Below are 15431 nucleotides of genomic sequence, written 5' to 3'. Positions count from 1 at the left end.
CAGGGAGGAAAAGGAAATGAAAGTTGAGGCTGGAGGCAGTAAGATTGGTAAACTCAGTGTGCACTCATACAGGAAAGGAGAATTTGTTCTTACTTAAACAGATACAACAGAGGAACGCAGCATAACCTTCTAGTTACATACATTTCATCTTACTCTTGGTTTTGTTTTTCCATTGTAGGGATTTCTGGGATAAAATAAGGTTTGAAGGAGAAGCTTATTCCCATTTTGAGGAAAGTTTACCAGAACTGGATTAGTACACCCATGTCTCTATAAACAAGAGCACCACATACACTCTTAGTCTGACAGTAGAGGAAGGGTCTTATGTCAAATGTATAAAAGTACTAGCCAACACCATCGAGCATCTGGAAGGACTTGCCTTGGGCAGATGAAATTTCAGATTTTTCACAACACAAAGTGCAGCACCCTTTTGCTCTCTTGCCATTAAAATTATATATGTACTTAAAAAAATGCTGGAACAATTCATTGAAATTTGGTAGTGATGAACTTCTATAGCTAAATAAATTAATTAATTTTTCTATGTCAAGTAAATGAAGAAACCAATTTAAAATTATTTTACAGGATAAGTCATCTTACAGGAAAAAGAATAAATTCATATTTTCTATTTCTAGCATGATAATGAAAGCAGATACACCATCAAATTGCCTGCACTGGCAAAGTTTAGACATGCACTGCTTGATTTTAAAAGTTTTTAAAACTCAGATTTATCTTTTTCTTGAAATTCACTCTGTGGTCAAGTTGTTGTCTGCTAATTAAAATGGTAATGCCTTCTCTCCACTCCTCCCTTAGCTGGGTTGAAATGGTAGATTCCTTTCTGACTTTGCTCCCCCTCAAAATCTGTCGCTGTGGCAAATGGATTGGCCCTGCTAATTACAGAAGGTGCCCTGTTAGGATGAATTCACAGCGTATGGGACCGTGAAGAATGTACAGCATTCAGCGATTCAAACCTCTCTTTTACAGGCTGGCCAACAATGAGAAGCAAGGAGTAAGGTCACACACGGTCTCTGTATCAGGTAAGGCTTGTAAAAAAAAAATAAATGAGCGAGTTTATTTTTAAAGCTAGCAGATGTTCAGGCAGATTTGCATTTGCAGTTAGCTCGTTTCATGCTCCGTGGCTGTTGACTTTCCCCAAGACCATATCTGTGCTGCTTTTGTAGTGGAATTTGTAAAGGGAAACTTTTTCCAGCTATCCTTCCGTGTCGTGTTGCTCGTGAGAGCAGCCCCGGCCGTGCAGTACAGCAGGGCCAGGCTACTTCAAAGCAAGGCTGTCAATATTCCCGCTTGGCTTTGTAATCAAGTCGGCTATCTCTTAAATTACCTGAGGATGTGTTAATTATGAGGGAGTAGCTTTGGAAAGTGAAAATAAGCAATTAAATATTCATCATCGCCTTGCTGAACGAAGAAACTGAATAGCTGTTTTCTTGTAGCTGCTGTTCAGATCAAAGCACTTAAATTTTTGCTGTTGAAAATCACAAGTTAATTGAAGGGTTGAGCAAGTGAGGTAGTACGTGCTGTCTCTGCAGCTTATAGGCGTCTGAGATTTCAGTTAGTTACTGTATTTTTTGTGTTGTTTTAAGTTTATATACTCGAGAAAGAACAGTTTTCTTTTACAGAATCTCAGAACAAGCGCTTTTGAGGGATCGAGTCAGTATCTCAGTAGGAAATGCATTTCTAAATACTTACACATGACATTATAATGGAGGTTTGCAGTGTGGAAGTGTACTAATATTGTGATATGTCCCTATAGAGTTAGAGTGCTTGGCCACAGACTTCAGGAACAATTCCTGTGACCCAGTGGAGTGTCCATCCTTGACTTACAGGGAGGCTACAGCCCCACTTTTGGGGGTTTTGCAACCATTTAGGGGTACATACTCAGAAAACTTACAAAAAAAGAGAAAAGATGCATAATGTTTGATTTCCTGCTTTTCAGATTCCTTTCCCCATCCTTACCCTTTTCTAAAGATTCACCCCTGGCATAAGAAGCCCATGTAGACAGACCTTGTGCAAGAAAATAGGTGAGAAGATCTGGAACTCAAATGTTTATCGAATTGCAGACATGTAATAGAGCTTCATCAGCTCTCAAATAGCAGCTGCTTCATCAGGCAAGGTTTTGGGGCACGGAGGTAGATAAGCACGAAGCATGATAGGCTTCTCTCTTGATTCATACCTGTGCGGTTATTTTGGCTGCTAGAAAAAGTGGAAACGACTAGTGCAGGGTTTTTTCATCACCTCACTCTACAAAAAAAAATTTAATCTCCAGGGAAAAAACATACTGCCACCTCAAATTTCCACCCTTTCAATTTTTGGAAGACCACTGATGTACTTTTATTATTGAAAAAGTGTATGGTATTAAATACTTAATTCATGATCCTTTATTGCAGTCACTTCAACTTTGCAAATTTAGGGATTTGCTTGATGTCTTTTATCTGTATCAGTGTCGTGTCTCACACCACAGACTTGCTCAGAAAAGTGGTTTGATGTTAGTTGTGATACCCCGTACCTCTGGTGTGCAGGGCGTCACATGCAGAAGAATGATAGCCAAACAAGAGCATAGCATCTAGCAAAATACAGGAGAAACAAGTAGTTGGAGATGAGCCAGTTGTTTCAGTGGACATCAAAGAAGCTGTAAGGCACAAAGCTGCCTCGTAACGACATAAGCAAACCAGGCAAATTAGTCCAGCAAATATCTTCTGCTTCTTTCCAGTTCCAAAATCAAAACCAATTAAGTATTTTTCTTGTAGTAAGGTATCTTATTTAAAGTATCTCTCCCCAATGAAAATCTTAAAGTATCTTTCCACAAAGAAACCATTGTGCTTGTGTTTCGTACCGTGTTACTAGCTGTTGGAAACGCTGACATAATACTGGAATGATTCAAACCGTTGCATTTATAATTCAGTTTCAAGGATTTGTTCTTCTTTTTAATAAGAGCACAGACAATCTTGAACTTTTTTTGTGTTTGATTTGGTTTTGCCCCCAACTTCTTTGAAGTGCATCAAGTGTGGATGTCCGGACATTGGGTTTAACCCATAGCCAGATCGTTGAGGTAAAGTTGCACAATAATAAGGGTTTTCTTCCTTAAGGGAGTTGTCTTCTGTAAAAATCTCTGAGTTACCCTAAGGAATTGATTTGTTATAAATGAGGTAATGCTTCGTGTAGATGCAGAGAAGTGCCACTGGTGTTGTCAGATGTAACTGATACATCGTATGGAACAGCAGAGGCAACAGATGTACGTAATGCTCGGTTAACCCGGGACTTACAGGTCAGCAGAGTTTGACAGCTGACAGCATCCAGCGTGAAGCCAGCTGTGGATGATGCTATCTTGGTTTGCAGAATAAGAGCTTTTCTCTGGTGACATTTACATGCCTTAGAGCTAAGGACTTCAAATGAGATGAGGCTTTATAACATTCGGACAGCTGTAATGTCCTTCGTGCCTTTGATAGTTTAAATCATCAATTAATTCTCCTCTTTGCAGTGAGACTCCTATTCTTTATTTAGACCTCTCCCAATGCTAACACTAAAGAACAAAAATCATAAACAGGCATTCAGCAGGAAAATCAAGCAGTCAGACACATTGGTAGCATTAAACCCCATATTTCGAAAGGAAAGTTTCAAAGTGAGCTCCCCCTCCACAATTTGGAAGCAGCAGTAGCTGAAAGCCAGTGAGGAACATGATGTAGTGTTCAAAAAGTTCAGGCATTTGTCTGAAGTTTTACAGGTTTGAGATTGAACTTGTTAATGAAAGACGTCTTGTCTTGCTTTTTGAAATGTGCTTTAAGCTACCTTGAAAGATTTCTGGTCTAGTGAAATGAAAACTTGTTCTTTCCAAGGGTTTCAGTATTCCAAGGCATACAAAGATTGAAGGTTTCTAAATACAATTTTATTTTTTTATTTTTTTGCTCTGACTTTGAATAAAGACCTTTTCAAACTAGTGGAGGGTGAAGTTGGTTCCAGGAATCTAAAGCAGGAGATTGCTGGACCTGGGAGCCAAGAAATATTCTCTTATGGCTGTGTCACTGAACCAGCTTTCACCACACACCTCTTACTTCATGTGCTTTTTTTCTGTTTGTTCTGCTATTCTTTGTCTGTCTTGCCTTTAAATTAAATGTTTCTTGCAGCAGGCATTATCTTTTATTATGTGCAAGCAAGATGCTTACCAGATTTCCCCTAGTTTTTAGCATAGTAATAATTTTATTTGTCAAATTTTACATTTCTGTGTGCGTGTCTGCATGTATTTATATATAAATATAAAAAGCCCAATTAAATCTGAGTGGAATTTCAGATTTTTTGATGTTTTGGTTTAAATTACTGTGACTCACCAGAAGCGAGTGGTGTTCTAGCTGATGGATAGTCCCAACTTTTATCTCCCTCTCAGTTTATTTCTTCCTTCCACATTAAAAAGGAATTCTTTGTACTTGGCCGAGAGCGTGCACTCAGGAAACAGTAAGGCTAAGCTATTTGCTGTGTGCAAATAGTACATCTAATTTGTAAGAAGCAACATAGGACTTTACTATGATTTTATTGACTGGGTTTCCTGCTGTTTTGCTTGGAGTCACCTTATTAAATGCTTTACTCTAGTCCACAAAAACTTACTTTGGCCAGCAGTTTGTTTTGAAATAGCAACCATTACCCTCAGCAAGGTGATGCACGTATTTCCTGATAGACATATTTCCAAAAATAATAAGCTACCCCGTCAATTATATATTATAAGAAGTTCTTCATAAAATGGAATCAATAAAGCCTTAGTTAGCTTGCTGCGCTCTGACATAAATCCTTCCTGACAAAGTTCTTTGGTTTCTCCTACCCCATCCTTGCTCACGTAAATATGAAGAAAAAATATCAAATGATTGCATGCCGTAGCTAATCGTTGTGCTTCCTTTGCACTAGAAAATTCTCTGGCCATAAATTCTTTGAGTTGTAGCTCCAATGTTGCATTATGTGCTGAGCTACAGAATAGGGCAGAATGCATACAGACTGTGGGTGGACTTACAGAAACACAGAATATCCTGAGCTAGAAGGGACCCATGAGGATTATCAAGTCCAACTCCTGGCACCACACAGGTCTACCCAAAAATTCAGACCATATGACTAGGAGCACAGTCCAAACACTTCTTAAACTCTGACAGGCCTGGTGCCGTGACTACATCCCTGGGGAGCCTGTTCCAGTGTGCGACAACCCTTTTGGTGAAGAACCTTTCCTGATACCCAGCCTGAACCTTCCCTGTCACAGCTTGACACCATTCCCAAGGGTCCTATCGCTTGACCCTAAAGAGAAGAGATCGGCACCTGCCCCTCCACTCCCCCTCATGAGGAAGCTGTACACCGCCATGAGGTCCCTCCTCAGCCTCCTCTTTTTCAGGCTGAACAGGCCAAGGGACCTCAGCCACTCTTCATACATCTTCCCCTCCAGCCCCTTCACCATCTTTGTAGCCCTTCTCTGGACACTTTCACATCCTTTTTGTACTGTGGTGCCCCAAACTGCACACAGTACTCGAGGTGAGGCCGCACCAGCGCAGAGCAGAGCAGGACAATCCCTTCCCTCAACCGACCATCGATGCTGTGCTTGATGCACCCCAGGATAAGGTTGGCCCTCGTGGCTGCCAGGACACACTGCCAACTTGATCATCTTGAAGGCCTCCTCCAGAAGCCAAGACTGGCACTGGGATGTTCTGGTGCTGCTGAATAAAACGATGTGGCTGTGGAGAGGGAGCAGTGACTGGAGAGGTGATGACAGGCACTGGCACAAGGCACAGGCCTGAAGGTTTGCTTTGAAGGAGATATACTAAAAGTTCACTTAAATTATGCCTGCATTAATAAATAAATAAGTAAATAAACAGGATAAGGTACAGTTTATCTATGAGAAAGACTTCCAGTTGGCTATCTAGAACAAAATGAAACGTAGCAGGAGCCAACTGTCAAAACAAAACAAACAGCAGAGAAGAAAATACTGTGTATTTACCTGATTATATTATTACAACAATTAAAAATGTTCTTAATGAAGACAGTGTCAGCATACAAAAGGGCCAGGATAGCTGTGAACGATGAAGGCTGTTCACAAGCAAAACTGTGAGCAAGGATGGAAAGACAAATAAGATTTTATTAAATCACTTCTGCTTGCAAAGCACAGTGCTGGCCCTGTGTGGTGATTCCTGTGCTAAAAATGAAGGTGTGCCCTGTGCTCAGCTCTGAAGGAGTTTCTTGTGTAGGGCTTACATTTCCTAGTCCCATTTGAATAAATTGGTAAGGGGGAAAAGGTGTTCTTTGCCCAAGGTCGTAAAGGTTTTTGTTTTGTTTTTGTTTTGTTTTGTTTGCATGCTGATTTTATCAAATCAATCCAAAAAGATAATGCTGAAAAGTGCACGGATTTTTTTTAAGATTAAAAAAAAACACAAAACTTAGCTTTTCTTCATGCACAAAAAGACTAAAATGAACTGTGGTGACACTCTAAGCTGAGTTCCTCCCTGTCAAAGCCTAGGAAGTTATTGCACTGATTTCATCGACCTGTAGCGTTGGTTAAATTTCTTCCCCTTCTGTGCTCCTCCTTTGCGATCCATTCTCTTGATTTGAGCAGACATTTTTGTATGGCAAGAAAAACGTCCCATGCATTGTTATTTTTTGTTTGTTTGTTTTATTCTTTATGTATAAGCATACTTGCTTTGACAAACACATTCATGTTTCTGCTCTGTGGTACTTGTTTTACTTCAAAAACCTTGAAAATGCATAGATTTCTTTCTTTCACAGATTTTTCTCTGGGATTTTCTCAAACTGGTTCAGGAATATGTGACTAAAATAGAAAGGGAGGTTACAATATCCAGCCTTCCAGTGCTGGATATCCTAACGAGGAGCTCCAGGAGCAGCTGCCCTCTCGCCCGATGGTTCCCTTTGGAGAACAGGTTACCATGTACAAAGTGTTGTGGCCTTCTTGACGCACAGTAGTTTTAGTGAATACTTAGAATTTGGGAGAGGAATTAAACAAAAAAGGAGTCAGGTGAGGTCTGTTTGCAGCAGCATTTCTAAGCTTTATGGGCATCAGTGTGGAATGGCAGAAGCCTGTCTAAGTACCATTCATTTCAACCAGGTACTCTCAAGGCTCCTAAAAAAGAGTTGCAACTTCTTTTTGAACTTAAAAATGAATCTTTACCAAAATAAACTTTTTCTGTAGCTAGATTGAAGATGCAGTAAGTTTAAGACAAAGCATTCCAGATTTAATCTGGCAGAATAATTGCACAAGCTATAAGCAGTGGATCATAACTACAAATTTTCAAATGCGGGAGACAAGTTGATCTGAGCATCGCTACTCATCGGGGCATGATGAATTCAACCCACCTTTGTTATTTCAAATAGAGCTTCATAAGAAATGGGCTGGTCAGGTTTCCTTCAGCTTCTGCCACCCATGTGCCGGTGTAGGAGTGACAACACTGCAGCGCTTCAAGCTCGGATTAGCCTTGTAGCCTGAGCAGATGGGTCGAGTTGAAGCATCTCTTTCCTTTGAGACAGCTCGCATTGCTTCCAGCGACTCTATACCTGTTCTTGTATTTCAGTGCAGTGTATCATGTTCCTTCATTCTTATTTCAGTACCTTTTCAGCAGCCTCTAAAAATAGCTGTAGTATTTCTTCCTTCTATTTGTGGATGTCGAAAGCTGTGTTAGGAACGTTACCCTCAGGTTTGTGTGCATGAAATTCAGCGTGCAGCCTCCACATTGGACAGTGAACACACTTAATGCAGCTCTAAAACATCCTGCACATCATCCCTCAAGCTCCAGTCACAAAAAAAATGAGTGGAATACAGTCCTTTTTGCATAAATACAGCTGCTTTGGTGGTTTGTAGGTTTCCAGACTCTATTGAAAGTGTCAAGTTTTTAAATAAAATCAGCTGTAGTTCTGCCCTTTACTGGGCTTTGCTGGAATGGTAGCTGTGAGGGAGTCTTTGGTTGACTGGATTTTTACATCACCTCTCCTATTTCCTGAGATAGAGGAGAGAGGGAAAGGATGAAAGCAGAAAAGAGTGCACAGATGCCAGAAATAAGAGGAGCAGCTGTCCTCAGGTTCTTAGCATCTTGTTTCCTCTTTTCTCACCTTGTGAAATCCGCTTCGTATGCTCTCAGAAATCTCTCTCGTCACGATAAGCTCTTTGCTAATTCAGTGCAGTGTGATGATGAGGAAAGGGGGACTGTGCTGAATATCTCTTGGCAAGTGAGGTCTGCACTGGCAAGAAAACTCAGCGACTGATCCCATTTTATAAAATGTATCAGTGGGACAGAGTAGCATAGTGCTTTTCCTTGCTCTGTGTCACCGTGATATGTAAAATACCTGTTTTATGTGAAGTTCTCCCTGTGTCTAGAAAGTCAGTACATGCATGTTTCGGTCTGGTGACTGCCACTAAAGTCAGAATTTAGCTACAGCACCTTCTAGGAAAACTTAGGGAGCTTGCAAAAGTGCATTACACATTTGGGATGGATGGTGTCTGCATTGTGAATGAGGAGGCGATTTAGTAGCTGGCAATTTTTAATTTTTTTTAATAGATTCTATTTTAAAAAGTGAAATGAAAATAGCTTATTGCTATAGAAAGGAATTTGTAGGAAAATAACAAATGTGCCTTAGAGTTCCATGAACATTTGTATATCCATTTTGCGTATAGAGAACTGTAACATAAACCTTTTATTTTTATGTTCATTCGTTGTAGATGTTCTCTCCGCTCTCTTTTCTTTTATTTCCAAATAATTTGTTTCTGTTTTTCTCTTTTCTTTTCTTGCCTCTTTGTAAAGGAGTCAATCACTGTCAGCATAAAGTAAAGAAAGCCAAGCGCTTTCTCCCTTTCGTCTTCTGTTCCCATGAGCCGCCGCCTAAGGGTACTGCACTGCTCTTTGTATAGGCTGCCTTATTAACCCAAAAGCTGAAATACTAACTCGGTTACTCTTGGTTTTGTTTGTTTGTTTACTTCTTTAGCCTCAGGCAAACAGAGTTCCAAGAATAATTTCATTAAATTTCTGCTACCCCTTCGTCTCCCGTTGAATTGGATTTTCCTGCAGTCGCAAACTTACCGGTCTCCGTTTTACTAGGGGACTTTGTTTTAAACATCATATGCTACACTGACAAATTACTCATATTTTTATTTGTATAGCTCTGCGGGCCCCATATACCCTTGGTGGGTTTTGTCGATATATTTTTCCTTCATTCTTGGAGCCCTGATGCAGCATGCTCATGAATGAAATAGAATAGCAACAGTAAGCATCGGCTCAGATCACTTTGAATTAAATACTGAGTACAGCGATGCTTGTGGCTGCACACTGGTTCAGCACTTGGGCTGGGCTGGTTTGGCTTCCTTAGGGGTAAGAAGAACCAGAGTAACGAGGGCATTTCTTTTCCAATATTTTCCTTTTCTTCGTAGATAATGTCTAAAGTACATCAGCTTGTGCTGCGGGGATTGGCGTGGAGTAGTGTCATTACCAGAAATGCAGGCTGTGGGGCTCGTTTGCATAACTGCACTATGCTCTGTCTAATTAATACTTAAATTAGAGGGTGTTTCTGATGTCTTAGCGATAGCACTGGAGTGTCCTTCCTTGGAAAGTGTCAGCACCAACTCTAGTTATCAGCAGCCCTATGTGTACATGCAAAGCCAAACTGAAATGGCTCATCTGGCCATAGGAGATCTATTTTGTAGCAAAATTTCCAATTATAGCAGAATTTGTCATTTCTGAACAATACCTTAGGAGTACTAGTTCCACTCCTGGATTTAATTTTTGTGTAATTTTGTGCTTGTAAGTCGTTAACTCTGTTTTGTCATACAAGCTTCTCAGGACATATCTTTATCCCTTGGGTTTTAGGTGAGAAGTCTTAAATTCCGCTACTTTTCTGGTTTCTCTTGAGTCAGGTATATAAGATAACTGCAGTCTGAATACTTTTGGATTACTCATGAATTTAATAGTGTATTTTCCCCTCCCCTTCTCTCTGTCCCTTCTCTCTCCCCCTCTTGTTTTTCTCTCTCCTTGCATGCCACCTGGATCTGCAGATGAAATTAGTGGGGACGGTAATATGTTTTCTAGTCTGTGTGTTACTAATATGCAATATGCAACTCCTACATCCACATACCACTCAATGCGCATTTCAGTAATCAATTTGATACACGTTTTAGTATTAAAAAGCAGTTCTGCATTGGACATTAGCCGATAAACATTGTACTTTACAGGCTGTGCCACTAACCCTTACTGCTAAACTGGAAACGAAAAAGGAAAACCTGTTTCAGACACGCAGGGATGTGGTATTGCATGCGTTTGCAAAGGGAGCTCTGGCATGATGCAAAGAAAGTTTCTAGCTTTTCAAGAGCGTCCATTCAGTTTGATTTACATGGTTATATCGCAGATTGGGTTTGGTCGATGGCTGTAATACAGCATGGGAAATGAATCCACTAAGTGATGCTTTAAAGGCATGGTAGCATCAAAGTGCTCGGTGGTCCGCTACTGCTCCTTGCATTAAAGAAGCTATACGTGAGGGATTGATTTAGATTGAATTTATGAAATATTAATCAGGTTTCAGCTACTCGATCTACTGATTTTTAAGACATTTAATATTTTTCTTCAAAAGTTTGAAACCGTGGTTATAAAATATTATCCTCTCTAAACATTTGAAGTCTTTTTTTATTTCCTGGAAATATTCGCTTGCTATCCTCTGAAAACCAAGTTTGTTTTTTAGCAACAACAACAAAAAAAGATTTTAGCTATTTTTCTAAAGGATTTTATCTGATGATGGAAAAAAAATCAAACTGATAGACTGGTGTGTGTGTCTTTATTCTTATAAGTAGGAGGCACTGCTTTTTATGTTCTTTTAATTTGCAAAAGAAGGAAATGAGAAGAAAAAGAGAGAATGTCTTGTGGCCTTTCTCTTAGTAAACTGTCAAGGGGGTGTATTAATTCTCATCTGCTTTCTCTCTTTCAGATATAAATCATGTTAAGATAATGCTAGTTATTACTTAGTAATGTGTTTCTTAAAAACTCAGTGTTTTATTTCTGTCATAAATTCAGAAATTGTGTTTCAGATACTAACCTTGCGTTGATTTTCATTGGTGTTTACCTTTTAAAAAACAGGGGCTCTGAAAGGAGAATAAAAAATCATGAGAAAAAGAATTTCAAAGAGGTTAAAATAAGGGATGAGCTATTATGAATGTAATACTGATTTTTTTCTACTCTGTAATAAATACATTCAGATTTAGTGAGGTTTGACTTGGCTCACACCCCTTTATCACTGACATTATGTTTGTCCAGAAGTGGCCTGCTCATTTCTTTCACCTGGAATAATCCAAGCCTGCAGATCCTTACCCAAATGCGTTTTGCTGGATTCTGGACCATCTCTTGGCAAACATGGTCGTGGTCTCACCAGGCTTGGTTCTCATCTCTTACCGAGCGACTGCAGTCGTGGGGTAAAGCAGCAAGCGAGGGAGGTTGGTTACCCTTGATGCAGAGCACTTGGAGCACATCACCTGGATTGAATTCGCCTCTAATTCCAAGAACCGATGCCAGACATGGATTGAAATAATTTTTGAATTCTCATTATACATTCCCCTCCAGAGTGTTAAATGTATAACAAGAAATACTTAGTTAATTACATACATTTTATTTATTTGGATTGGCTACGAAGACCCTTTTCGTTTCAGGACAGTTTTGGGCAGTGGCTCAAAACCACGTAAAGTGCTCTGCAGTGTTCTCTTAATGCTTTTATTAAAAATAAACTTCATTAATTTAAAACAGCGAGGTGAACAAGCCATTTATCATATTTTATAAGCACTGTCCCATAACCTAGTGTGACAGATGTTTTCTTTTTCTAAAGAAGTGTGGCACCACACTTTCTAGACTTTTAAATTTCTTCTTGAAGATGTTTTTATATTTCTTTCAGCCCGTTTTTTATACATATATGAAGAATTCTTCGGTATTATCCTCACATAACAGCTTGTAACAGTAGTAGAGAACTAAAAACATCTTGAACAATATTGCAAGGAGGCAGAGTGATCCATCCCCATCACAGTGGTGTAGCACTGATGTTTTCTTTCAAGCAGATGCTTTTCAGATCAAGCAGGGGCTTTTCTGCAAAAACACTAGTTTATATTAGGAGGAAAAAACATACCAAGAGATCAGTGCCTCTGGGGTGTGCTGCCTGTTCAGACTTGTGCGCTGTCTTCAGATTTCATTGAATTTTCATTAGGTGGCCCTGTTTTGCAGTGTCCTAAATAGAAATTGCCTAGCACAGATTCAAATGGCATAAAATTTCCTGATTCTGTTTTTACAAGACATGGTACAGGTGTTTGACAGAGAAATCGCTTTCATTTTATTTTAGTAGTACCAAGTTAGGATCATAAATCTCCACTTAATTCTCCATTTAATTACTGAAGTGTGTTGATCTTGAGAGGTTGCAGGGACCTCTAGTTTCCCAGTTTTTGAGTATTTAGTTTGTCTGAAAGCTTGTTTTCTTGTTTATGTACCTGTAAAATATTTAGGAGCCTTGCTCTGGTTTCAGAAGTGGCTTAATTGAGCTGCCAAAAGGGATCATCCGACCTTTGCTTTGTCCCATTCACCATTCAGAAACCTAATCTTTAGAGATGATGCAAAGGATGTGTAGGAACATACGTATGCTCCAGGGCAGAAGGGGAAAAAAGGGGAGCGAATCTCGCCTTTCAAAGGTAGCCAATACACGATCACCTGAAACCACCCATGAAAACCTCAGACTGGACTTGAAATTGCTCAGTTTTGAGAATTTCTGTGCATTTAAAGTTGGTGAATAGAACGTGCCTGGCAGTGGGTAACTATCTCACTGCTGTGGATTGGTTTTATAACCAGTGGAAGAGTTTCTGACCATTAGGAAATGACCTCCACTCACTGGAAGAAGCTCTTTAGAGCAAGCCAAGGACCTTCTGATAGGGCTTGACACCGTTTAGACCATTTGGGGAAGTGGTGACGTAAAAGCCCTAAGTCCTAAACAGAGGAAGAAATACACTGGCATTTTTCTGAAAACTTTGAGAATTGGGCGTTTTCACAAGCAGTCCATGAGATGCCGGTTCTTGACAGCAAAAGTGATAGTGAAATTTCTGCTAAACAAAGGAAATTGAGAGCGATACAAGGAAAATGGGTCTCAGGCAAGAGTGTGACCTAAAATACCTCTAAGCTCCAGGAGACGCTACAGAAAATTGCTCACGTTGCCCCACTGACAGCGGGTAGATGCTGCCCTGGAACATCTTTACTGGCTGTTTTGCTTGTTTGACACCAAATACTAGCAAGCTACTATTCACACTTTTATTGAAGATGAAGCAATTTAATCCATTAATGATGTTTTATCTTTCCTGTGGTGGGATTTGCTGTTAGGAAGGTTTTCTTCTGAAGTCAACAGTTGAGATTGGTTTCAATTACAGAGCTTAGACTTTTCTGAATCCGAATGAATCTTCCTTTTATTCCTTGGTGAATGCATCTATGTGACGTGGTATAATTGGCAGGGGTCATTACCATACCATAAATTATGCATGAGCAAGTTTTATTCACGCTATTGTGAATGCGTCCTGGCGCTGTTGAAGTGGGGGGGGGGGGGTTGTCGCATATCACCCTTGATAAATTGGAGGTACTGTTTTGGAGAATTGTTTTCATTTTTTTCCCGAAATTCTTCAATTCCTCCCTTTACAGAAACAGATGACTATGCAGAGATCATAGATGAAGAAGATACGTATACAATGCCATCAAGTAAGTATGGGACTTAATAGGAACTTTTTGTCTGGCAGTTTCTTTGGTTTAGCAAGGGGTGAATCTGAGATTTCATGCTTAGTATGTGTGCAAAGAAACTATATTCTTGATGATGTTCTAAAAACTCAGTTTCAGTGTCTTTCAAGTTCAGGTTATGAAGCAAACAAAAACAAGTTCTTCAGTATTTTTTGCTGATGTCAGTGACTTCACAGAGAACTGCCTTTTATGTCTCAAAATACATTTTTTTTATGGTGATGCTGAACACAGTGCACAAAGAAAGATTGGATAAGATCTGTTTAATAAGGGCAAGGAATTTGGAAAGCTGCTGCCTACTGCTCTGTAACTGCTCCTCATCCTTGCTCTGTCTCAGACTTGCTGCTCTCTAATTCCTTGGTAGAAAAAAGTTGTCTGTACCACATGCAATTTTGTTAAAGATGAAAGACTTGGGGAACAAAAACAAAAATGCAAAGTTCTTCTGAGTCTTCATCTTTGAAAGCAAAAAAAAGATCATGCATTAGTCACTGCAAGGATTTTCTTATGGCATATTTGAATTAAAGTATAATATTAAATAGGCAGGGTTAGTTCATTTAATAATTGGCAATCATTTGGTGCTCAGACCTGCAAAAACGTCAGGTTTGGCTAGCATAAAAGGGGAGGGTGGTGCTGAGCTGGTACCATGTTCTGCTGAGCAATGATGAACATATGGAAGGATTTCCACAGGTTTCCATGTGGCAGGAATGCTGCATGATCACTCCAGTGTTCGCAATGTAGCATACTGCTGTGGAAAATATTTGAAAAGCAAGAATATATGTTTTCCAGAAATAAACAATGTGTTTTGAATGTCTTGCAGTAAGTCACTACATGATTCTACCAAAATAATTGCAGGAGCAAAAAAAAAAAAGTACTGTGATAAGTTATATCCTTTATTTTTTGTGAACATATTAACTCTGTATGATTTTTTAAAATCTTTTTATTTAAACTCTCATGGAAGTAATTAACTTGTGGTCCCAGCCCTGGATGATGCTAAACACTTAAGTGTGCCTTCAATTCGAAGCCCATAAGATGGGCTGTTGGAGAGAAATTCATGAAGTGAAGCGCTTTGCTTGGATTGAAGTGGGTTCAAGTGTTCAGCTCTCGCAGGACTGAGGCAGTAGGATCACAAGAACAGACCCGTGACTTCTGCTAATGTAAACTTAAAATTGCATCAGTATATTTCTTCTTTTTTTTATTGTTAACAAATGTTTGTCCTTGCTTTGATTTCAAGAAGCTATATCTAAGTAAGCATTTGATTTTTCTCTTAATTGCACTGCAGAAAGCTATGGAATAGATGAAGGTAACAGGAGACCCTTTCCCCATCCCTGTATGCTTGCAGTTTGGAATGATGTGGAATTTTTAAGTTTCCTATTCACTTTCATTTAATAAACATTTATTTATAGTTAAACCAGCTAGCTTTGGGATTTTAAAGAGGAAAATGCAGTACTTAAAACAAGAAATGAAAAAGGCATTTATCATTGTATTACCCAGCTCTAGGTGACATTATTTCTGTAGTGTTAATGAAGACAAAATAATCAGTCATGAAGTCCTAAGCTGGTAGATTATATTTTTTTCTCTCTGAATAAAAGAAGTAGAGGTGAAAACATATACTGCACATGCTTTTCTGCTATTCCTGAAATATTTTTCCATGTCTGCTAGAAATTAAAT

The 15431-nt window shown here is 39.3% G+C and overlaps 1 protein-coding gene across 12 annotated transcripts in view; it reads left to right on the top strand.

Annotated features, from left to right (window-relative positions):
- The window catches only part of PTK2 (protein tyrosine kinase 2), a 195132-nt gene that overhangs the window by 139436 nt on the left and 40265 nt on the right, over positions 1 to 15431 (top strand). For 4 of the 12 annotated variants that reach the window (XM_068672732.1, XM_068672731.1, XM_068672730.1 and 1 more), the window contains 5 exons: positions 979 to 1031; positions 8781 to 8864; positions 10025 to 10042; positions 13674 to 13730; positions 15043 to 15063. In XM_068672732.1, coding sequence (XP_068528833.1) covers positions 979 to 1031; positions 8781 to 8864; positions 10025 to 10042; positions 13674 to 13730; positions 15043 to 15063 — 233 coding nt within the window. The remainder of the gene's footprint in view (positions 1 to 978; positions 1032 to 8780; positions 8865 to 10024; positions 10043 to 13673; positions 13731 to 15042; positions 15064 to 15431) is intronic. The other 8 variants (XM_068672734.1, XM_068672727.1, XM_068672733.1 and 5 more) reach the window with 7 other exon arrangements.

Source organism: Anas acuta, chromosome 2 (genome assembly GCF_963932015.1).
Source record: "Anas acuta chromosome 2, bAnaAcu1.1, whole genome shotgun sequence".
Lineage (NCBI taxonomy): Eukaryota > Metazoa > Chordata > Aves > Anseriformes > Anatidae > Anas > Anas acuta.
Note: the sequence above shows the minus strand (reverse complement) of the source record. Positions and strands in the feature narration are given on the sequence as shown.